General features: G+C 35.3%; 4 protein-coding genes and 1 non-coding gene across 15 annotated transcripts; all 5 read right to left on the reverse strand.

Moving 5' to 3' along the window:
- Positions 1–745: 745 nt before the first annotated feature.
- On the reverse strand, positions 746–825 carry TRNAL-UAG (transfer RNA leucine (anticodon UAG)). Its single transcript has one exon. It is a non-coding gene; the product is annotated as a tRNA-Leu (tRNA).
- A 417-nt stretch (positions 826–1,242) lies between these two features.
- On the reverse strand, positions 1,243–4,033 carry LOC131002290 (protein trichome birefringence-like 8). The gene is made up of 4 exons (XM_057928789.1): positions 3,611–4,033; positions 2,058–2,447; positions 1,793–1,951; positions 1,243–1,721 (listed from the first exon to the last, which is right to left on the reverse strand). The coding sequence occupies exons 1-4, from the start codon at positions 3,952–3,954 to the stop codon at positions 1,394–1,396; spliced, it is 1,221 nt and encodes a 406-aa protein (XP_057784772.1). The 5' UTR covers positions 3,955–4,033; the 3' UTR covers positions 1,243–1,393.
- Positions 4,034–8,299: 4,266 nt separating this feature from the next.
- On the reverse strand, positions 8,300–12,433 carry LOC131002268 (uncharacterized). Its single transcript, XM_057928752.1, has 3 exons — positions 11,494–12,433; positions 11,371–11,426; positions 8,300–11,329 (listed from the first exon to the last, which is right to left on the reverse strand). The coding sequence occupies exons 1-3, from the start codon at positions 12,431–12,433 to the stop codon at positions 8,300–8,302; spliced, it is 4,026 nt and encodes a 1,341-aa protein (XP_057784735.1).
- A 5-nt stretch (positions 12,434–12,438) lies between these two features.
- LOC131002269 (uncharacterized) lies at positions 12,439–14,118 on the reverse strand. Its single transcript, XM_057928753.1, has one exon. The coding sequence runs from the start codon at positions 14,116–14,118 to the stop codon at positions 12,439–12,441; it is 1,680 nt and encodes a 559-aa protein (XP_057784736.1).
- A 3,255-nt stretch (positions 14,119–17,373) lies between these two features.
- LOC131002281 (mitochondrial import inner membrane translocase subunit TIM22-4) lies at positions 17,374–20,343 on the reverse strand. Of its 11 annotated transcripts, none has more exons than XM_057928766.1 (6): positions 19,977–20,223; positions 18,837–18,932; positions 18,587–18,755; positions 18,293–18,483; positions 18,122–18,194; positions 17,374–17,756 (listed from the first exon to the last, which is right to left on the reverse strand). In XM_057928766.1, the coding sequence occupies exons 3-6, from the start codon at positions 18,744–18,746 to the stop codon at positions 17,671–17,673; spliced, it is 510 nt and encodes a 169-aa protein (XP_057784749.1). In that variant the 5' UTR covers positions 18,747–18,755; positions 18,837–18,932; positions 19,977–20,223; the 3' UTR covers positions 17,374–17,670. The 11 variants fall into 11 exon arrangements, with proteins under 11 accessions (XP_057784749.1, XP_057784759.1, XP_057784758.1 ...); XM_057928776.1 differs by having other exon boundaries at positions 18,293–18,490; positions 18,837–18,929; positions 19,977–20,221; XM_057928775.1 differs by having other exon boundaries at positions 18,293–18,490; positions 19,977–20,221.
- Between the last annotated feature and the right edge of the window lie 5,010 nt (positions 20,344–25,353).

The raw sequence follows: 25,353 nt of genomic DNA on the forward strand, positions 1-25,353 counted from the left end.
GACGCTCGACACTTGAGTGCTCGACGCTTCAGTGTCGAGCAATGCGCGAATTACACATAAGGATAAAAATGTCCTAAGTGGGTAGATTTTATTATTTTAAAAAAAAGAAAGTATATTTTATGTTTCATCTTTCAAAAAGGGTATATCCCATTTTGCCTCTTCTTTTTTCTATAAGGGTGTAAATGTCAAGTTTTTCAAAAAATTGGTATTATTTATATTTTGTGTGGGTAATTTTTTGTTTTTGTCTTTGAGAATGGGTGTTCTCTATCATTAATCTAATATATTATATTACATATAACTACATTATATTAAAAATAATAATAATAATGACATAAAGATTACATATCACAAGATCAAATTAAATCTAATAGTGTGGTAAATCGGAATCAAATCCTCTGATATTTATTAAAATAGGAAGGATAACTTAAGTTGCAAAAGGATTTGGTTGACCATATTAAACTCTTTTTAGCATAATACGTAATTGTTTGGCTTCAACAGCACGACATTGTAATAATTAATTTTGTTTGATTGACCACTATTCATTTATTTTTTTTGTAATAAAATGACCATACAATATTATTTACACATCTACCGTCTCTTACAATCTTACTATATTTTTATCTTATTTCCTGCAATAAAATTTGACAAGTCTCTCAATGAGATCGAATTTGACTCGAGTATAAATGAGCCGAATAAATAAAAATGAAAAAAGATAAAAAAAAATATAAAAAATAAAGAAAACAATTGACAGCTGTGGGATTTGAACCCACGCCCTTTCGGACCAGAGCCTAAATCTGGCGCCTTAGACCACTCGGCCAAACTGTCTTAATTGCTAAATATTCGACACAGTTTCATAGTAGTAATTATTTTTAATACTTTTGAAAGTGGTCTTCTATAATTCGACATACTATATTTGGTTTTCTTGATGATCTTTGTTCTAGTAACTAAGTTTTTATTAGTTTTAAATTTCAACCTCAACTACAATATTACTCAGCCGCCACTATATGTGGAATCACACTTAGAATGCAATATTACTCACCATTAATTCCAATCAAAGAAAATACCAATCACACTACTGCTTATTAATAATTAACTCCTGATCAATACACTCCCCTTGTTGAATTCCTACAAAATTAATTCGATGTTTGGTATTTGTAAGTGATTAATTTATCGCAGGTGTAACAAAATGTAGAGATGCCTAGCTCGTGTCCTTAACAATGATGAATGAATCTTGAACTAATATACCAAAAAGCAAATATTGAAATACTTTAATTTTCCTTCCTTGAAACAATAATACAACGCCAGCCTTTGCTTCCTTATTCTAAACATGGTGTTAAGTTTATCTCATTTGGTGCTTTATGCTCTCTCTATATACATTACATAAAAAATGCAGTTATTTTGAGCCCTTGGTTCTGAATCCCATTGCCAAGAGCTGAGCATAGAGAAGTTGGTTCCACGTGTCGGGCACCCCGGGCAGGCACCAGTGGCTGCAGTCCTGCGGCGCACTGACCGGAGTACCCGGCTCGCGGTTGCTCGATGGGTGCCCATCTTTTCTCAGCTCTGTCAGATATGTTATGTTCAACACCTCAACTCTGTTCTTCTCTGTATCGAATACTTGGTAGATTATTTTATTGTTTACTGGCTCCGAGTCGAGTTTCGTGTAGTCCGTCTCGGGCTCGTTGCTGCTGTTGCAGTAGCCGCCTTTGTTCCATTCTGCATCCCTACACAATGGAACATTCATTGCATCATATTTAATCATAGCAACAAAAATCATGAATCAATGGTGATGGACCTGAAATGCACAGGGGAGTAACTCCTGAAGAAGACATGAGATTTGCGAGGCTCCAAGTTGTGCGTCACCCACAACTTCACAGTGTTGAGGGATCTTCGAAAAGCTTCCATCACATCCATACTCATGTTGAGATGCTCCTTTTCCTGAAAATAGTGGCCCCTGCCATACCAAAATATATTAAAGATCGATTCATAGTGATATGATCATGTGTGACACAAGATATATACTACTATGTATAGAGAGAAAGGATCCGGTGCGTTTGTACGAGTTAATTGTTTTGTCTTGATTCCACCAATGTCCGGCGCTAAAAATGAGGAGGTCGGCGCCGACCCACTTGGACGAGAACCAGTGCAGCTTATCAACCCTGATGGCGCCCCGGACTTGCTCCGGGGCGCCTTTAGGCGGGCGGCTCAGCTCCACCAGGTAAGGCACTCTAAAATATTCTAGTGTGAGATTGTAATCTTCAAATTTGATGGAGAGGAAGCCTTTGTGTTTTGTTATTGGGTTCCCATTTGCTTCATATACTCTCGACTCGTTGGAAATCCCCTGTGTGAGCATGCATACTAGAGACTCCCATTGATTTCTACCTATGGAGTCGCCCGCGAACACGATCCGCCCGCCTCGGCTCCGCTCCAGAAACTCCGCAGCATCAAACCTGTCAGGAGGCGTTTACTTTACATGACTGATAAAATGCATGACTGAGTATTTTTATGCTCAAAAGTAGGATTTCTCCTATTTCACCTTTTTAATGGGATAATAATCAAGCAAAAGTAGTTTAAATGATAGAAATAATCGAGGACCTTGTGATATGCCAAGGTTTCAATCCCCATCAAAGTAAAAACTTTACTATTTTTGTCTATTACGACTAATCCTTCAAAATAAACTCCCCCTCATTCTATAAAATTAATTATCTTTCGCTAGACCAACACAACTTGATGTCAGTGTCATCAAACTTCAGTTGATATCTAATGTAGCATTTTTTTGGACAAACTTCAGTTGAAACTAGTGTAGCATTTTCTTGGACTTATTGGGGCAATACCTAATAATCATTATAGTGATTGTAAAGTATGCTAGCTTTCATTTTCTTTATTACAATTGCCACTACGAATATCTTTTTTTAGTGCCATGTAATAATGACCATGTCCACAACAACAAAAAAGATGCTTCCTCAAGGCTCAAACGCTACTTTTTTTTTTCTACAAAAGGATCAAAACTAGCTGTTTCATTTTATCTTCAACAAAACAGACAACCTGATTATTTTATTCTGCGTAATGATATATGTTGATAGTACTTAAAAAAGAAATTAAATTTGCAAGAAAATTAGCACATGTAGTATGATAAAAGCTAGGCAGTTGAATAAGTGCACATATGCGATATCATATGACTGCTGCTTTATGGGGTGAAAAGGGGACAGAATCAACAAGCATGAAACCTATGCACTTAACATGTCTCGACTTTAAATTAATTTACAGCACAAAAGCAGGAAGTCGTTGACATTATAAAAATATATATAACCCAAACACAAAAATTAAATGAATGTCAATATCAAAATCTGCAGATCTCGTTATGTTTAATGGCAAAACAAGAAATGATACATCATCATTCTCAATACCAAGTAAAATATTGCAAACCCTAAACCACCACGTGCATGGCCTCCAAAAGAGTGTAAGAAAACAAATAAACAAATAAAATAACATTAATAACATGTTACATGCATTATTTACGCATACAAGCAAGCGTTTAGACAAAGAAAGCATACAGTTTTAAATTTAATGATCATGGAATCAAATAAATTAAAAATAATAATAAAAAAAATACCTTGGAAAATCACATTGATGTGGTTGCCATCGCCATTTCTGATAATTGGAATCGCGGCGGCCGTTACGTAGGCAGCGGAAACCCGGATCCAGAAAGGGGCAATTCTCGGTGTAGGTCCGACCCGGTTGGGTTTCATCCCAAACCCACTTCCCATAACTGTAATCACAGGTTTTCGAAGCCGGGTATTTGGATAGGATCCGGGTCAAGAAGTCGACGTTGAAGAGAGAGAACTGTGTGAGGAGGTTGTAGCCGACAACGGTGGTGAGGATTAAGGAAGAGATTATGAGTAAGTGGTTGAGTTCTTTCTTGAGGTGATGAGAGAGAAAGTGGAGCTTTTGTTGCATGGAGGGCAGAGAGAGAGAGAGAGGAATTTGGGTTGAAGAAGACGTCGCGGTGGAAGGTGTAAGAATTTATGGCTCTCATTCGGTAACTAAACCTAAATTTAGGGATTTTTTTTATATGGGAAATATATTATTTATATGTCGCGCTCTTTTTTTTTACGAAATTATTTATCGCACTCTTAATAGCATGTGTCTATCCTATCCCCCAATACAGTGAAAAGTGACCCCCTTTTTATTGACTCTTAATTAATTGCACATGTGTTGTGATATAGTATAAGGAATCTCACAAATTTGTACTATGATATATATCGAACTCTTATTAAGGCCTTTTATTTTGAATAAATTAACAAAATATTAGGAGTCCTACAGTATACAAAAATGGGTTTAAATTTATAAATGCCGCTCTCCCCCGAAAGGAGATAGTATAAAACAGATGATGTAATTCATTACTATTTTTTATCAAAATTTTGGGCGATATATAGATTTGGTCTTCTCTTCAAAAAATGTCTAAGAATTGGACCAGATTCTTTTTTTTTTTGAAGAAAGAATTGACCAGATTCTAGGTGAGATCTAGATTGCACAATTCACCAAGATTTCGCAACTATTTCTTTTTAAAAGCGATATTTAATGTATCTTTCTATATGTAGTTTATTTTATAATTTTGTTTCAGTGATTGATCACGGTTTGAAATTATCAAAATATATTGTTTATATCACTTCAAAATATGAGAATAGAGTGGTTAATGTATGAAGTCAAAAGATTTTGAGTTTGAATCTATTATGACACAATTTTTAAGTTTAATATGTGTAATTATCAAAAAGATATATATAAAAATCGATTATGTAGATATCAAAGTAAAAGATTCCCCATCTTCCAGATTCTTCAACATTTCTATTGTATATTTTAATTAGAAAAGTCCCCAAACTATTAGATTTTATTGCAAAGGATTCCTAAACAATATTTTTCCTTCAAGAGGTCCCTCTTTTTTATCTTCAAAAGATTCCTAAACTATATACTCATGAGTCATATATATGATGACTATGACTCATAAGACCCTTTAGTTAAAAGACATAATCTCTGCGTCCCATAACAAATATCCAATTACTTTTGAGCATATGAAAATTAAGAAAAGTGTAATTAATTAGCAGGTAAAATAGATTGGTGAAAATTATTTAAGTATTATTATTTTAAAGGGATTATAGCCAAAAAATACACGAACTTTGATAAAAGTTGCAATTTTCACCTGAACTTTCAAATTGGCCAAAATATACCTGAACTTATATTTTTTGTTGTAAATTTCACCTCGACGGAGTTCAATCATTGCAAGTTCAGGTGAAATTTACAACAAAAAATATAAGTTCAGGTATATTTTGGCTGATTTGAAAGTTCAGGTGAAAATTGCAACTTTTATTAAAGTTCGTGTATTTTTTGGCTATAATCCCTATTTTAAAAGTAGGAGAATATGGTGGATGAGCTCATTAAATTCCGTTTGTTATTTGTCAAAAAAAGAAATGAGACATTTATAATGAAACATTCTATTATAGAAAGTGAGACATTTGTAATGGAATATTGAATGGAGTAATATTTTAAAAAACTGATCGAGTCTTATCAATTTCGGCTCCAAAGCATTAGATCAACAATCGATCCTCAACCTCAAATATGAAGACTATTTTATTTAATTAGATTTGAACTATTTTTATTTTTTCTAGGAGAAAATAAACGATGGGGTTTGATTCGTAAATGACTTAAAACTATCAATATAAATTTCAATAAATTATGTGTACCGATTCATTAATGTTAATGAACAAATTCTCTATTAAATTTAAAATAATAAATAAAGGAATTTCAGTGAAAACTAATATAACTTTAAAAGAAATAATAAAGGAATGAATTTCCAATGGAAATCTATATATTATATAAAAGAGCAGTTCAACGGTTACTTTTTACCGCTAAAATTTGAAAAACAAAATTAGTTTTTTTTTTTTTAAATTCGGGTTTCTACATTTTTGGCCAACTCAATGATACAAAGAAAGAAGCCCCCCAAGCATATCTTAATGTACCCGTTTTTCATGCTAATTTTTTTTATATACCTTTTTTCTATTTCTTTTTTGTTATTTTCATTTCTTCTTCTTTTTCTAAAATTTATATATTTTAATTAATAATAAAATCTTCAATATACATATCAAATTAAAGATAATGACAAAAATTTTAATTTAATATATATCTATATAATATATAAAGAGGAATTTTTTTCCTCCAATTTCTCCCTCTCTTTTTTCTCTCTCTTCCCCCACTAATCTTTTCACTATTTATTTTTTATGTATTTTAATTCTTTTCTAAACATTGTTACATTTGATTCATGAAAAAAAATATTCAATATGCATTTTAAATTTAATATAGTATCAAAATCATGAAAAATGAATTAAAATAAATAAGATATGAAAAAGATTAAAATGTAAAATATTTTATTTTCTCTCTTTATTAAAATTTTACAACCTTTTTATTTATGTTTGTGTATGAAAATATTTATTTATTTATTATAACGTGTAATACTCTATAATGATAATAATGCGTAATGCTAATTTTTATTATCGATTTTTTTTAAAATTTATTTAATAACTTATCATTACGCTTTATACAAAGTTAAAAATTTATATATTCAAATTCAGGATTTTATTGAGTAATTGACATGGATTATTTTATTTTATTTTTAAAATGTATTTTATATTTATTTATATTGTAATTTTATTTAATATTTAAAATTTATTTATTTAAATTATTGTTTAATTTCGATGTTCGTCGTGCATCACACGAATGGCCGTACTAGTTCATATATAAACGAGCAAAATTTGCCGGCCATGCTCTTGACGCCGAATGCGGCGTATTTCTCCAAACAATTTCTGAATGCGCTCTGAAATTTTTCCTTCATATTATTTTCAAGATAATAAAATATTAAAACGACCTCGTGAGTGAATTCGATTGCCAAAAGCATGTGACATCGTCCATCTCTAGTTCTCTACTAAGCAATTGTTTGTCCCAAATTAACAGAATTGTGGTTTCACCAACATGAATATATATGACAATTTTGTCATGTCATACAAATCGAATTGAAGAAGGCATTAAATGTGAAATCCATCTTCCACTTCTTCGTACTCTCTCCATCCTCAAAAAATATTTTAGAAATTGAACGATACGAATTTGAACAAAAAATAGCTTAATGTATTATAAATGAAGAAAGAATTTCATTTAAAAAGTAGTTTTAATAATGATAATTAATTACATTGTAATTGAAAAAAATGATCAATTGTGTGATAAAATAAATAAATAAATTGATATATTAATACTAAGATATTGTGCAATAATATCTATAAACAGAAATAGACTATTTTTTGAAGACGTATTAAAATAATAAAAAAGATATTGTACTATCCTTTAGAGATAGAGAAAGTGTGATATTTGGGTATGAAAATACACGTGAGAAATTTAATTGGGACTGATGGAAAAGGCAATCTTTTTATTTAACTACATTTTTTTTTTTTTGCGATAATGTACTTTTACTGTAACTAGTATTGCATCTAAAACTAGGGATGTCAATCGGGCCAATCCACCAGATTTTGGGCTAGCCCTATTGAATTACGGGTTATTTGGGTGCATGTTAATCGGGTTGAAAAAAGAATTTGGATTATAAATTTTCAACCTTAACCCTAAATGTTCGGATTTCGGGCAAGCCCATCGGGTTAGTCGAACTCAAAATTTATTTTTTTTAAAAATTAATTAATATATTTCTATTGACAATATTATATGTGTAATAAATTATTAAAATGCGATTTTATATAAAAAGGGAAAAGGAAAAAAGAACAAAGAAACCCTAGAGAGCACAAAAAAGCAGACTTAGGGCCGAGCCTCATTAAAACCTTTTCATGGAAAACCCCGTGGGAAAAACCAGGAAAGGAAAAAGAGTTCTCGTCAAAAGACAAAAACCACGACCAGAAGAGCGTAAAGGAAAGTTTCTGAAACTCCGGCCTAACCATCGTTTCAAAACAATCCCGGCTCAAACTAGTCACAACCGAAACAAGAACAAGCAAAGCAACAAAGATCCATCATCCAAGAAACAGAAAAAATAGTTGAACCTCAGCCGGTTAGACGCCGTCGCTGAGTAAACCAAACCCATGTCCCCAAAAACACCAAGTGAGAAGAGATTTTTTCCGGTTATATGCCGTCGCCAAATCTCTCAGCAGAGACTACACACGAGATCGAACAGCAGCAAGCTGGAGATCTTCTTTGAGAACCCTACAGATCAAAAGACAAACGAGACAGAGGCCGGAAAGGTCACCCCTGTCCCATGTCATCAATTCTTCATACGAATGCGACTATGAGTCGCCATATCCAAAGAAACCGCAATCTTAATATCCTCAATAGCAAAGGGCCACCACCCTTCGATCCGGGCATGATTAGCCATAATATCCGCCACACTATTTCCTTCTCTATAAATATGCGAGATCTGAATTCGAAAAGTTGAAAGCCAATTTAAAGTCTGTTTCCAGAGCGGTAGAAAACGCCAGGGAACATTCAGAGAACAAGATTGAAGAAGCTGGACAACATAAGACGAGTCTGCTTCAATCCAAAGCCAATGCCAACCACGAGAATGTGCAATTCTTACAGCATGCATGATCGCGAAAAGCTCCGCTTCAAAAGCGAACCCCGAACCCCCTTTATAGTGATAACAACCTCGAACCGCACCCCAGTTATCGCGGAACACACCGCCCGCGGCAATGCTCCCAGGTTTCCCAAGTGCCGAACCGTCAGTATTGACTTTAATCCACTGCCCCGCCGGTGGCCACCAGTGAACCTCAATCATCATAGGGGGCGAAACAGCGCGCATAGCGACCCCAATTTGCCTAAGCACCAAATAATCTTGCCAAGAGTTATTAGAACGCCCAAGCTTAGGGAAATTGGAATCCATCTCCTTAAACGCAACTTTCAGGAGCCCAAGAATCATATTCGGGTGGAAACTAGCATCATTAAAAGTCACTTGATTGCGGCAATCCCAAATTTTCCAAATAAAATTAATCACCCCAGCTTTCCAGAAGGACCGAACCAATGGACTGAAATCAGTGTTCCATGCAGCAGCTAACATGCTATGAATATCCAAGCAGTCCAGCATGTGCGATTTGGCAAACCAATCAAAGAAAACCACCCAAGTCTGCCGGATAACACTGCAATTCCAGAACAAGTGGTCAATAGACTCCTCAGCCAACCCACACATCACACATCTGTTGGGGCCGTGCATGCCCCTTTTGATTAGACCATCCAGAGTCGGCATCTTCAAATGCAGAATCCTCCAGGTGATAAGAGATCTTCTGTCAGGAATAAAACGCTCCCAGATCCAAGTGCCCCAAAGAACTTTTGGAAAATGCGGAGACTGCGAAACATAGGCAAGAGAGGCCGAAACCTCCCCACTAACAGAAGGTTTCCAGAAGCGAGTGTCACTCTCTTCCCCAATTGGAAGCAAGAGAATATCCACCACAAGATCAGGAAACTGAATAATAAAATCCGGAGTGAAATGCCAAACACCATCATAGAAGTAATCACTCACAGCTTGCTGCAGGAAGTCTCTCATAAAAGGCGGAATATGAAGCTTGTCCGCCAATTTGTAACCCAGCCAATCGTCATGCCAGAAATAAATGTGTTCTCCAGTGCCAATATAGGAATAAGAATCCATCACCAAGGAGTTCACATGCTCCCTCACGCCAGTCCAAAATGGAGAAGAAGCCAAGAACATCTTGGCATGGCCAAAATTCGACAAGTAGCGAGTCGCCATGACCGAAGGGGCGAAGTCTCGGCCTTGCACAAGCTTCCAGGCCATCTTCATCAAGAAGCTTCTATTCATAGCCGAGAAAGACCTAACCCCGAGGCCACCTTCCGACCGAGAAGCGCAAACCCTAGACCAGCTTACCGGGCACGAAGGCTTTTTGTCCACATGTCCCGACCAAATAAAGTTGCGGCACTTCCTATCCAGTTTATAGATGAGGGATTTAGGCCATCTATATATCATCATAGAGTGCGTTACCGAACTTTGAATCACAGAACGAACCAAGCAAATTCTGCCAGCCATAGATAAGTGAAGCCCCTTCCAACTTGAAAACTTGTTGACAATCTTATCATAAATACCAATCAAGTAAGAAGCACGCATGCGACCAGAGAAGATCGGGACTCCCAAGTAGGTAACCGGCAAAGATCCCATCGCAAAGCCAAGCTCATTAATCACACGATTCTTCATGATGCAAGAAACGCCCCTCCCGAAGAAAACGTTAGACTTAGCAGGGTTACAGATTTGTCCCGAAATATCACCATAGAAATCCAAGATTTCTTTGATTTTGCGAGCGTTTTTCATCGACGCCTTACAGAAAATCAAGATGTCATCAGCATAAAGCAAATGAGTAGGAAAAGATGCCTTTCTGCTAAAATCCATGGAAATAATGTGACGAGAAGTCACACAAGTGAGGAATAAGTGACTCAAAACATCCTCAGCAATTCCAAAAAGAATAGGAGAGAGAGGATCACCCTGCCTAACTCCCCTGGAACAAGCGAAGTAGCCACTCAACTGCCCGTTGTAAAGAATGGAAATCCGGGCAGAACTGAAGATAATGGAAATCCATTCAATGAACTTTCCATGGAAACCATTAACCCTGAGCACATTCAGAATAAAGTCCCAGCGCATAGTATCAAAGGCTTTGCGAATATCCACTTTGCACGCCATATTCGAGCGTTTGCCCGTGCGATTCATGCAGCTAAAACCTTCAGAGCCAAGCATGATACAGTCATGAATCGAACGACCTCCAATAAACCCAAATTGGTTTGGCGACACCCCAACTGCCGCCACTTCCCCCAATCTGGTAGCGAGGATTTTGGAAATAATTTTAAAGAAGAAATTTGACAGAATGATAGGTCGCAAATCAGCCACCGTCTCCACCACATCCTTTTTTGGGATCAAAATTAAGATGCTAGCATTGCAGCCTGCAGGCAGATAAGAATTAAGGAAGAAAGCACGCACCGCAGAAAGAATATCCAGTCGAATAATGCTCCAACAACTCTGAAAAAACTTCCCAGAAAACCCATCCGGACCCGGCGAGCTATTCGCATCCAAGCTAAAAACCGCAGCCATAATCTCCTCATCATCAGGTATATGCGTGAGTTTCCCATTCTGATCCTCAGACACAAATTTATCAATAATACCTTCCAGCATATCCCAATTCACATTACTGGGGCTTTCGTCTTTAAAAAGAGAGGAAAAGAAATCAATAATATGCTGCTGAATATTCTCCCTATCATACGAGACTACATCGCCAATCTTCAAGTGCTCAATCCTGTGACTTTGCTTTCGAAAGCGAATAGCACGATGGAAAAAAGAAGTATTACGGTCTCCGTCAGAAAGCCAATGCGCACGACTTTTTTGTTGCAAAAGACTGTTCTTCCTGGCAAGCAAAGAAGACAACCGAGCTTGATGATTGACCTCCTCCTAAAAAAGAATGTCCGTGTAACCCTGGTCAGAAATCTTGTTCTGCACGTCGAGCAACGAGACTTGCTCCGAATTAATCTGCATATCCATCTGCCCAAACACATCTTTATTCCACGCCCTGAGGTCATTTCTGAGACGACGGAGCTTGAACATGATTTTAAAAATAGGACAACGAACGTCAGTCCCCGCATCCCAAGAAGACGCCACTCTCTCAAGAAAGTTGGGGTGAGAAGTCCACATATTCAAGAATTTGAAACGTCTCCCCTTACCCATCTCATCGCTGCATTGGAAAATCAAGGGAGAGTGATCAGAGGTAAGCCTTGGGAGCGCATGGGTGTTAATCGAAGCCCACAGATTCGCAAAACCAAGGGAGAAAAACGCCCTGTCCAATCTAGACTCCACATGCCGAGGAAGTAAAATCCGACCAGACCACGTAAAGCGAATGCCAGAAGAAGGAGATTCAATCATATCCGAAGCCGCGATGAAGTCGCAAAACTCGCTGCAAGAACTTCTCAAAGGGGCCACCAAACTACGTCGCTCATGAGCTCCCTTAACGGCGTTGAAGTCGCCAATAAAGACCGTGTTCCCATCAACAAAAGAAAGAAGGTCTGTCCACAAGGCACGTCGAGAAACGTGGTCATTCGCACCATGCACAACAGCAACTCTAAAGAAGTATGTTTGCCAAACACAATCAGCAATAATGACTTGATCCGAGGAGAGCAGAATTGTGGTCTGAACATCCGGACTAGTGAGCAACCAGATGTTCGGTCTCCGAGGCTGTCGACAATTTTGATGACGAGGGACCAAATTAATCGATCTCCAATAGCTCTGGCGAACTTTCTGAAGGCTTTTCTTAGGCTCAATAATGCCTACAAGAGAAGGCAAAAAGGAACGACAATGCTCCTTAAGAAGAGATTTAGAATCGTCCGAAAAGCCTCGGACATTCCAAACCAAAAAATTCATAAGAATTATTGATTAATTCTGGGCTGAGAAGACCCCAGCTCCGCTTCCTTATCCCACCGTTTGTTTGCTACGTTGTCCATAGCCTGCAAACTATCCGACTCTTGATAATCAACAATATACTCACGTGGTTGATGGCCATCATCAGCTGCCTTCTGGAGACGATTTTTGATACTTTCTTGCTGAAGAAGAAGAGCTTTATTATGATTGCGCGGATTCTTTTCATTTTTTGGAGGACGCCCTCTGCCACGTTTAGGTAAGCTTGATCCTGAGGCCTCATGCTTTAACCTTTCCACTTTAATATCATTTTCTAAAGCGAGAATTTTTTTTTCCTTGCTTGTTTGGTCCGCCGAAACAGGAGCAATAGTGCTCTGCGCATTCTGCTGAGAGATGGTGTCGCGATCCCTCTCATGTCTCTCCTCTTGAAGAGAAACCTGAGTCAAGCCTGCTGCCACATTCTCCGTAACTTCCCCCCATGGTTCGTTCATTTGCTCCTCCTGAAGAGAAGCGTGGTGCGAGCCTGCTGACATTTTCTTCGATACGTCCCCCCACTGTTCTATCCTTTGTTCCCCATCAACCTGCAATATAGATCCTTCTGCCGTAATTAAGTTTACGCCCCCCAACTGTTTGGTGAAAAGTTCCACCGAAAGAGGCTGCTGTGATTCCCTCTTATCAGTAGCATCTCCCATCTGTTCGATGCTATGCTCCATAGAAATATGTTTAGTGGCAGCAAATTCCCGACCCTTCTCTTGCTGTTGAGATCTCATTCCTTGATTATTATTATTTTCATCCGAAGCAATGTTCATGTCGATGTTTCCCGCTGTGTTCTTAAGAATGGCATCCTGCTTGTTAGTCTCCAAATCCTCTTGAATCGAGGAATTTTCGAGGATGGCGAATCTGTTACCATCCTGGGACCCCAGTTGATTATGCTTAGAGCCCGAGCTCCTGTTACACAAATTTTCCAAAAGATCCGGCCCTGTAAACTCCTTGTGCGAAGTCACACTCGTTTCCTTAGCTCCATCTTCCGACTCCGAGTCAGATGCCACCTCTCCATCGAGAGGCTGCTTACTCTTGTCCTCCACAACAGCCTTCCATTCCGGGCCTCTAATGATTTTCGCCTCAGGTTCCATATTTTTACCTGCTTTTCCTCGCCGACACTTGTCCGGCGAGTGACCAGTTATCTTACATTTAGTGCAATATAAAGGAATATATTCATAACTGAATTCAATGTTAAAAAAATACTCGCCTCCATCAATCGTCATGAATTCCGGGAGAGGTTGAGAGAGATCAATTTCCACTAAAATACGAGCAAAGTGAGCTACTTCATCATCAATAGACGTACCATCAATCTTCAACGGTTGTCCCAACCATCGACCTATGCCCGAAAGAACCTCCGAATGCCAGAACTCCACCGGCAGGTAATATACTCTCACCCATACTTGAGCCAAGGAGGACGATTCTTTATATGGGTTAAAAAAGCGAACCCAATCACGGAGACGTATCGAACCTGCAGGAAGATCCCAGATCACATGTCGTTTAGCGGCAGCTTTATCTTCCTTGTTGAGGAACTTTAAAGTATAGAATCCTCTTCCCATCGGCATGAGAGACCAAGGAGATTTAATCGCCCACAACGATTGTAATTCCGCCTTGATTTCTCTAGTGGTCCTAGGTATTTCACCCTTATTCATCATGAAACGACCAATAAGCGCGTGTTGGAATTTTTACGCCTGAAAATTCTGAATTTCGCGAGGAACTTTGAGCACGCCATGTCCTCCTTGAGCAAAGGGTTGAAGCGCGTGGAATTTATGTGCCGGTAAGTCCGGCTTCCTGACCCTTTGGGGTGCCGTGACATGAGCATAAGAGGACACCGTTCCAACAGCTTTCGCGGTAGAAGAGGAATAACCAAGCAGCGGCTGCTGATTCTTCTGCGTTGAGACACTCGGCAAACAAGGGTTATCCTTGGAGGTTGGTAAAGCTTGGCCAGCAACGTCCGTAGAGGCTATGATGAAGTTGTTCGAAACTTGGGGCAGATTAAGACCACCCCTGTCGATCGAGGACTGCTGAAAATCACCGGGGGACATGATCGGAGAGGAGTTAACGGTGGAATTTGTGCAATCGTTTAAACAGGTCAACCATCTACAGTGTTCAGAGGTTTGGTCTGGCCTCTTAACCTGCTGGCAAGGATGGGCAGACCCCAAAGGCCGGAGAGACGGACTGCTGTAGGTGCAGCGTCGCAGCCGGAGAAGTCGGGGAAGGGCTGTCCGAGCGGCGGCGAGGATGCGCTCTAAGATCCGCGCTCTCAACAGTCAATCGGCTATCACAGCATCCACCCCCTCCGCGAAGACGCCGATCTATCACAGCAAGTACCCCTCCCCACCGTCGGAGCGATGCAGCGGCCGGCGATATCCAGTGACGTGGTTAGCGTCAAGCGGTCGCCGATCCAGTCAACTAACAACAGTTGAGACAGCAGCTGTGAGCGAAGGACGTCGGCCGATCTAACAGCAGTTGAGAGGGAAGGACATCGGCCGAGCGAACAGCAGTTGAGAGGGGATACAGCAGACTCCGGCTCCGGTCGGAAGCGGCGAGCTCGCGTCCGCGGCTGGAGCGAAGAACAGCAACGGCGTCGTCACGAAGACGCCGATCTATCACAGCAAGGAGCCCTCCCCACCGACGGAGCGAGGCAGCAGCCGGCGAGAACAGCAACGACGGCGTCAGAGCGTCAAGCGATCGCCGATCCAGTCAACTAGCAGCAGTTGAAACAACAGCTGTGAGCGACGTTGGCCGATCTAGCAGCAGCTGAGAGGGAAGGACGTCGGCCGAGCGAACATCAGCTGAGAGGGGAGGCAGACTCCGGCTCCGGGCGGAGGCGGCGAGCTCGCGTCCGCGTCTGGAGCTGTTGCGTGAAGCGGCGGATATTGACTCACCGAGGAGTCGAAAAATTCTCTCTCTATCTCGAGTTTTTTATATGTGTAATAAATAAATACACGCATAAATAAATAAAATTTCAACATCGACTTACATAATAAAGATATAAAAATACAACATTTTGGGCAGCGTCATGTATGAGATACTAGTTGATTTAATTTATTTACTAGTCGGGGGTCTACCTAATCCCTCACCCATGGCCATGGGTGTTTTGTTTTGTTTTTTTATTAAATAAATATCATTTTTTATTTTTTATATCTAAATTCTTTATGCTAAGTATTGTATTAAAAATACAAAGAAGTGAAATGATGAAACTTTAAAATATTTTATCATTTTTAAAATTTTTATATCTAAATATTTTATATTAAGTATTCGGGTTTCGGGCTAGCCCATTGGGTTACTCGGGCCGACCTTATCGGGTGTCGGGCTATTCGATTACGGGCTAGTCCGATTGTAATTTCTATCGGATTGAAAATTTTCAACCCTAATCCTCTCGGATTGACGGATTAATCGGGCTAGCTCACGGATTACGGGCTGAATTGACATCCCTACCCAAAACAATGCATGTCATCATTATATAATATAATTTGAGATTCTTATCCTCTCTTTAATTCATGATTTACGTGGATTAATAGAGATTTTTATTTTATTTTTCTGTAATTCTATTATTTTCTTTAATGATATACAAATCCTTCTTAATTCTTTCTCTGTTGTGGAATTATGATAGGTTTTTATTTTTATTTTTTTAAAATCCTACATATATTTGCTTTAATAATAATTTATTATTTCATTTCTATATTTTCAATGATAACTCTCTCTCTCTCTCTCTCAACATGAAATAAGTGATTTGTGTGTGTGGAATAATGGTTCCAGTTTTGTTAATAGTTTCAAATAAATTAATTTGATTGAGAGATGATTCAAGTAATGACAATATTGATAAATAAAATGTATAATTGAAGGTTATAATTAGTAGGGTATACTTACTTAAAAACTAAATATGAATAAATATATTTTTGGTAGACGGACCAAAATGGCAAAATAAGTATTTTAATATATTTGAGTTTATTGAGAAAGATAATTAATTATTATAAAAACTTATTTTTGTAAATTCAAAGGAGTTCAGAGAGTCAACGATATTATTAAGCGGATTTCAGATGAAAATGTTTACTTAAAAAATGCATGTGTTGTTATTGCGATAAATATTTGACTATTGTAACAATTATACTTATACATTCAAATAAACTTGGATAATTAATAAGACTGGAACGAATAATAAAAATATTTTTTAATTGTGTTTGAAATGGGTACGAGTATATAAATTTTAAACAAAAAAAAACAATTTTCTCATCTTTTTTGAAAAAAAAAATATATTTTTCATTTGTTAACTTCTCTTTTTTGTACTTCTCAAAAAAAATTATTCTAAAAAAACTTCTCTTTTTTGTCTTTTGATAATATTAATTTTTAATATTGTGGATCCTACTTTATTATTTTTATTTTTTCAATATTCAACTTAAATATATTCAATTTAAATTAATTTGTTCATTATATTTATAAATATGATAATTATGTTGGTATCAATTTTACATAAATATAAAAATATTTCTCATGTATTGCACTAGGTGAAAATGTTAATTTACTTTTAATATATGTATAAATTCGTTATGAAAATATATAGATTCAAAAATTGAAATTCTTGCTCCATGTCAAATCCAAATCCAAGACTTTAAATTCATTCAACAAAGTAATAATCTGTCGTAGATTTTTATGATCTAAGAATTGAATATTTTTAAATTAATTTTTTATTTTAATTCATATCCATATACATAGGAAGCAGCATGCGAACACACACACATGAAACTAGTAACATACAAACTTGTAAAAACACACAGTCAAACCAAATTCCAAGGATGAAATTTTTGTTGAGTAGAACTGTACACTCCTTGTTTACGTGCTTTGCATTTGACAAAAACCACAATCGACCCTACAATCATTTCATCGAAAATCCATGAAAAACAGAATAACAAAGATGGTCATCTAAATATTAATAGCTGATTAGGAAAAACGAGCAAGCCTCTTACTGATGTATCCTCCGAGAAATTGCAGCAGTAAGCCAGTATTTAATGTAGCGTGAGGGTATCAAAAAATGATCTACGTTTATTAGAGTCACCGAATGGATCCCTAGATCGCCATGGGGCCATTAAAACTCAAATAAAACCGCTAGTTATATGCATGTCGAAGTTAAATATACGAGTATTACTGTCACTACCATCTTCACATCAAGTGTAGCGGATAGAATCAAGTGACGCGCTGCCTCTTCAAGTATGTCTTTCTAAAAACTTCTCTATAACGACCGAGAATGCAGCAAAGCCAGCACAGCCAACACATGTTGCTTTTGGCCCACCTGAACATAGTAAGGACATATGGTTGAAATCAAGGATGCAGGGATCATCATCAAATGGATACAGAAGTAAAGACCCTTCCTGCTCATCTAGTAACCATCTCAAATCGAATTAAAATAGTACAAAGTGAACATACAGAATTATTTATATTCCCTAATCCTTTAATTTTAATACTATTTAAATTTCCTCCACATAATGCTCGACATCATGTGTCCACATCAATCGTTTAAATTCTGGTAAGAACATATACTGAAGTCAAGTTTCAGATTCCCAAGCCTTTGCCTTAAGGGTTTGCTCAAGCCATATTGGAACAATAGGTTTCATTTTTAAAACTTGTCCACTTAAAAAGTGTTGGTTGAAAAAATACCTCTAGCGGATATAGCACCTCCAGTTACACATCCCGCAACTACTGTATTTGTAATGTCGTGCTTGGCCCGGGCCTTCATAAATTACCAATGGTTAGATTTACGCTCTTATGAGCTTTCCCTACAATGGTCAAACCATCACAGTATCATTCGGTTTTAAGTTAGATATGAACCTTCTCAACGACACATTCAGCTGCAGAGAAGACAAAACCCATAACGGCAAATGCCTTGCAGGAACTCCAGCTCCTCTGACCCATCTGCTTTGCTTGATAGATCAGTTGCTGTCTTCCAGTCATTTGATCTTGCATGAGTGGATTATCCAAGGCTCCAAGAAACAATCCCATAGCCAATCCCAATCCACCTCCTGCAGACTAGTAAATATAAATTAACTGGTCCAGATCAATAAATACATCAATTTACTGAAAGCATGATAGGAGAATGATAGAAATGGGGTTAAAGAAACAAACCCATAACTCCACTGACAACACTGCGGACAGCACAATTATTCCAAATATCCTGGCCTTGAATTTCCTCCATTGTAGGCAAATGTATAGTCTGAATCGGGGGCTTTGATGCATCTTGTGATGAAGAAGCATTCTGCGAGTCACTATCTGGATTTGAAGTCATGATGGGCGTCTACATATAATAGAAGGTTAGCATCTATTACTATATATAGAAAAATAATGCAACCAGCATTTATGCCGGTAAAATTGCAACCAAATTGGCCACTTTCGATGGATGAAGCCAACGAGTCGAACATAATCATGTCATTGCTGCCCACCATTCTGGTCTCTGATTTTTCAGGATTATCTGCTGAAAGCAGGTGGAAGTGTTCATTGTTTGTATTAACAAGTGAATTCGAGATTAAAAATTTTCCAATTGGACCATTAATCATATGTACAGCTTTTTTTGTCAAGTTAGTTCTTACGTTTCTCTTCTTGAGTTCTTCCTATGTTGTTTGCAACTTATTTTTCTTTCTTCACTACATGTTGGTTATGTTTGCAGACTCCCTTCTCTTACATATTACAGATAATGAAATACAAAAGTACAAGAGCAAAGACTAATCATCTTCAACAATTTATCCATGTACTGAATCACAGTTCAAACTTGAGCCATGTATTCTCACTTATTCAAGAATTGTGAGCAACTCACCATAAACAGAAGAGACGCAATGATGACAGTATATTCATGATATTGAGGTATTCAGATTTAATAATTGTCAAACTCAACATACATAAGTCATGCATAAATAATCAACTTTTACAGGGTAAATCATTCAAATGTTCTCAGCCTATTTGATCATCGTGAACAAGGAATACATATACAATAAGAAATTGGGATCCTGAGTAAGGAGATCCTGAAATCACTTTTTGAAGTTTCTAACCATTTTTTACTGAAATATCTTTTTTGCTTGACTTGGACCAAACAAAATCCAATCAACTTGGCAAAAAAAAAAATGGCCTTTTAATGTTTTCTCTGGCCAAACTTGGACAGAAATTGATAAGGAAAAACAAAGGCTTCAAAACCCAGAAAATATATATACTTTATTTTTTCTGAAATACAATTGCCATAAATTAACCACATTGTATCAATAATTGCATCTCATCAAATGCTGAATCTCAAAACTTCATATGGTAGCTCATGTGCTAATCAGATCTCTAGTGTATCTACGTTGAGAAAGAGTGTACAAAGAAATCAATGATAAATGAAAACTGACTGGTGGTTCGATTTTTTCAACCCGGGCCTTTAATCACATCAGAATTCATGTATAGAGAATTTCTAAATAAAGAAGGCAAAAAGCAAAAAAAGATTATTGTAATCCTACATCAATTTTGAAAGACAATCCTAAAAACTCACCGATTATTCTTTCGGTCGACGGTGGCGCTGCAGCTCGGCAGGCGAGCAGCGGTCGACGGTGGCGCTGCTGAAACAAATTTCGAGAGAGAGGGGGTCCGCGGCGGTCGATGGCAGCGCCGCAGCAGTGGAACTTAGCAGTCGAAGGCGGCGGCGGCGGTTCAGATTGGCAGGAGAAGTGAAGAAGACGGAAGAAAAGAAAGAAGCGCACGCTCAAAAACGCACACATCAAATTTCAAATTAGGGTTTTTTATTATATATTTTATAAATTTTAAATATATAATATAATTTAAATAATACTCTCGCCGTCCACCAAAAATAGTTTTAGAATGCGACGACACAAGTTTTAATAAAAATTATTTAGTTTATTAGGATCTATGGTTGATTCCTAATCCTGTTGGATGGATTTATGGTCCTGAGTTTCAATCTCCAAGGTAGCAAAAATTTATTTTTCACAATTCATACCTTTATACAGCGAATTCATACGTGTTCTACATAAAATTCATACATTAAAAATTGCTCTTATTTCTTATTTTAAGATGTGCTCTCACGGTAGTCCACCCCGTTGACAATATATATATATCCATTTAAATTTATAGAATAAATTATTAATATTTGTTTTAACAAAAATTTAAATATGAACAAAATATATAAATAACAAAATATTTACAAGGAAGAAATTTATTTATAGACATATCAATTATTGTTCACATGCATTAATGTATATATCCGTACTAGTCACAAATTCACATAAACTTTTTTCTACTACTCATTATTAATCACAAATTCATATTCGTATTAGTCGCAAATTCAATTATCATTTTTTAATATTTAAAATTATAATACTCCTATTTACTTTTAGGTCAAATATTCTCTGATACTCCCTTAGTTCCAATATTTAGTATCTATATTTTTATTTTAGTCTATCACACATTGATATCCATTTATATTTTTAGTACAAATAAGTGGTATTATACTACAATTACTCTACTTTAATTATTTTAATATTTTCATAAAGGTGAGACCATTATTCCACTCACAACAAATTCAACCACTTTATTAAAACTCGTAATCATTGCGTGTTTGATATTGGCCAATACATTGTATTAGCTAATTTAGTACAGATCAGTCTAGTGTTTGGTATTATTTAGTAATAATGTGGATGATCCGGTTTAATCCCACGACCCAGTATTATTAATTCAGATTTCTTAGGATTAATAATACCACCTCCCCCTAGGATTAACTTAAACCAGTATATTCTGTATTTAGCTATAATAGCAAACACCAACTCAGTATTAATAATCTATCATTATCCACGCTAAATATCCTGGTTACAAATTATCTTACATAATCCTTTATTGAAAATGAAACGAGCCCTCAAATAGCTACTGATGAAAGCCGAAACAGATGAGACACTCAACCACTTTAATCATCACGTAAAAGTTGGGACAAATGGAGTGTTATTCATTACTTGCTAGTTTGTTTTATTTGTTGATATTTCAACTAATACTATTTGCAACATATTGTTTACAACTCGTGCCACTTATAAATTTATCTAATATTTTTTAAAATTCGTGTCACTTACAAATATTCATGTTTTTATGGATGGATGAAATATGTCATCATGATTCATGTGTTGCCCCTGGGCGAATGCATATTGGTATATTGGAGGAAATACATTAGTTGCAAACTTTCGTTTATTATGACTTACTCAAGTAGAATCGATCAATTTATTGAAGTTGTAAGCTTTCATTTGAGCTGGTCTGATTTTGTCCAGATAAAATGTCATACTAAGATCAAGATCACTTATCAAACCTACTATTAGCTTGGAAATTTATCAGTCTTGATACTCCCTTAATTCATAAAAATTGTGGCCTTTTTATCATATCAGTATATCTCTGAAAACTGTATTCTTTATTTGGGAATGGCCCCATAAACTTATACTAATAAAAATTCTTATTCTCACTCATTATTTATAAATGGTTACTCATTATTATTTATAAAAGTTGTGTGACTCAATCTTCATTCAAAACACAACTATAACTTTTTTTTTCTTAAAATCAGTGTTATCTCCATTGCGCCACAATTTTAGGGACGAAGTGAGTATTATACGGTATAAAGTGATTAAGCTACTGACATTTGTTGAAAATCTTTAAATTTTTTAATTAGCTTGTTGAGTAATGAAGAGTGGACTTCAAAAATGTGCAAATTAAAATTGGAATAGTAAAAATAAAAATTGTCTATTAAGATAAAGAAACTTAAAAATTAGTCATGCTTACCATTTTATCATTCACATACAAAACTTAAAAATTATCCATTAATTTTTTAGTTGTAAATTCGAGTTTTGAACTCGAATCCAAAACTATTTCTAGTTGTGAATTCTAGTTTTAAAACTCAAATTCACAATTAAGACTATTTCTACTTGAGAATTGTAGCTTTAAAACTCGAATTCACAATCAATATATATTCGAGTTACGAACTCGAGTTTTAACTAAGATAACTAGTTATGAATTTGAGCTTTAAAACTTTAATTTGCAATCACCACTAGCGATTGAGTTGCGAATAGTATAAGAACATTAACAAACACAAATTCACTCTCACAACAATTTGATAACACACAACTTCAAATATTTGATTAAATCCACAATAATTTTTGTATCACTTGTTTTTTTTTTTGTTGGAAAAATCAAATTTTGAAAGCATCATGGACATCCCTTTTCCAAAAAGAAATGATGCTTGTATTTCTTTCTTTTCGATTAAAATTGGATCTTTTTTCTAGTCAAATAATCAACAAAAATCTGATCTCTTAGTAGCCTACTTGTGTTGCAAAGAAGAGAAGCTTTAAGGTTTTCGACTTCGTCCCAAACAACAGTTTGGGGAAGCACTCAGCGGCACAGATCCAAGAAATTCACGAAGAGAGAGAGAGAGAGAGAGAGAGAGAGAGAGAAGAGAGCATACAGAGACCGTACGTGCAGGAATTCACAGAGAGAGAGGTATAAAATTTTCAGTGCGGAATTCATGATGAGAGAGTGAGATCAAATTTTCACAAAATTTAACGTGAATGTACGAAGAAGAACTTCAAGCCGAGAATTCAATTTCCATGTAGAAATATATTTGTCTTTTTTTGTTTTTTTACAAAAATTAGCTAATTCTTAAGTTTTTTATCTTAATGAACATTTTTTTTGTTGTGTGAAAATGATTATTTTGATACATTCCCTCACTAATTAATAAAGACACTTTACTTCCCTCAAAAAAAAAAAAAAAGACACTTTACGAGAAATGTTGATTGATGTTGTTATCAGTCGAATTTGGAATTTCTTTTTCAATAAAGATTTTCGGACACTGCAGTGTCCGGACACTGCATGAAAAACCGGTTTTTTTAGGTTTTTTTATTGAGCCGGTTTTTTGCTAATTTATGGTTTTACTAAAATATCATTTCCTTAAATTTCTCAACGACTTTTAATCTTTTTCTAAATATATTTTATTTACAGTTTTATTTTCTGTAAATTTCGTTTTTTTTATTGCCATTTTTTTTTCGAAAAATATTTTTTATTTTTAAATTGTTTTTTTATTTTTTTTATCATTTTTTATTTTTCTTTTAAAATATTCTTTCCTTAAATTTCTCAACTACTTTTAATCTTTTCCTAAATATGTTTTATTTACATTTTTATTTTCTGTAAATTTCGTTTTTTTTATTGCCATTTTTTTTTCGAAAATATTTTTTATTTTTAAATTGTTTTTTTTATTTTTTTTATCATTTTTTTATTTTTCTTTTAAAATATTATTTCCTTAAATTTCTCAACTACTTTTAATCTTTTCCTAAATATGTTTTATTTACATTTTTATTTTCTGTAAATTTCATTTTTTTTATTGCCATTTTTTTTGGAAAAATATTTTTTATTTTTAAATTGTTTTTTTTATTTTTTTATCATTTTTTTTATTTTTCTTTTAAAATATTCTTTCCTTAAATTTCTCAACTACTTTTAATCTTTTCTTAAATATATTTTATTTACATTTTTATTTTACCTAAATTTCATTTTTTTTTTGCCATTTTTTTCTTCGAAAAATATTTTTTATTTTTAAATTGTTTTTTTATTTTTTTATCGTTTTTTTATTTTTCTTTTAAAATATTCTTTCCTTAAATTTCTCAACTACTTTTAAAATTTATATTTTTTTCGAAATTAATATTTTAGTTGTTTTAGGAGTAAATTTTTATTTTTTTCCAAAATTATGTTTTATTAATTTGTTTCCAGATTTTTTTTATTATCAAAAATATCAAAAATCACCCATTTGAGGGGCATAGAAAATTCGAACGTGCAACGTCCATTGTATGTAAACGATACTTTGCCACCTTACCCGGCGGTGGCAGCCGCAATAGGTTTTCGTTGGAAATCAACTTATCTTCTATTGTCGCCATAAATAAATAAATAAATATTAATGTTATATATAGGCTACAAATTAGAATATTAAAACGCAGATTTGAGGCAAAGAAAAAGGAAAAAAATAATATTGATTATGTTTTGTATAAGATTTTAAGTGATTGCACGCCATGTGTTTGTGAAAATGCATGTTCGATTTTTTTATAAAAAAACTAGCGATTTGTTGCCATAAAAAAAATCACCCCCTCTAAGGAACAAGGGGGAATCGAACCTCTGACCTTCGTCTAATGTATATGATACTTTGCCACCTTGCCCGACAATGGCAGTCACAATAAGTCATGGTTGAAAATTAACTTACCTTCTAATGTCGTGTACTTATGTTTATTTTAGCTCATTTTAGCTTTTTCATACATTCAATTTAATTCTTATGTTGATTATAAAAATATTTGTTGTTAATATAATTTAACTATATTGTTGATTAGTGTTTTAAGTGTGTAATTAATAAAGTATAAAATTGATAAAATAAAAGGAAACGTGTCAAGATTCGTAAGACAACCCAAAAATAAAAACGTGTCAAGATTCGTGGGACGGAGGGAGTATATGTTAAATGGTCTTGCAAGCGAAATCCAATCGTATAAATTTTTTTATTTTTTCCAAATTCAATAATTAATTTCAATACATTGCAAAATGCCATCGTATAATGCATTCTTTCTCATCCAAAAATATGTTAAATAGTGTCGCGGCCAAAATCCAATTGTATGAATCATTTCACTTTATTTCATTTATTTATATATTATATTCACAAATTTAACTTAAATTAATTAATAACTCATAATTTTATAACAAATAGTTATATCGACTTCGTTAAACTATAGTATAGCAGTTCATTGTCTTATTGGCATATCACGTTTAATTGTTTTCAATAAAGCATTGTATTTCCCTCAAGTATATGTTAAATAGTTTTATATGTTAATTTTATTTCCAAATTCAATAATTAATTT

The sequence above is a fragment of the Salvia miltiorrhiza genome, unplaced genomic scaffold, assembly GCF_028751815.1.
Source record: "Salvia miltiorrhiza cultivar Shanhuang (shh) unplaced genomic scaffold, IMPLAD_Smil_shh fragScaff_scaffold_101, whole genome shotgun sequence".
NCBI lineage: Eukaryota > Viridiplantae > Streptophyta > Magnoliopsida > Lamiales > Lamiaceae > Salvia > Salvia miltiorrhiza.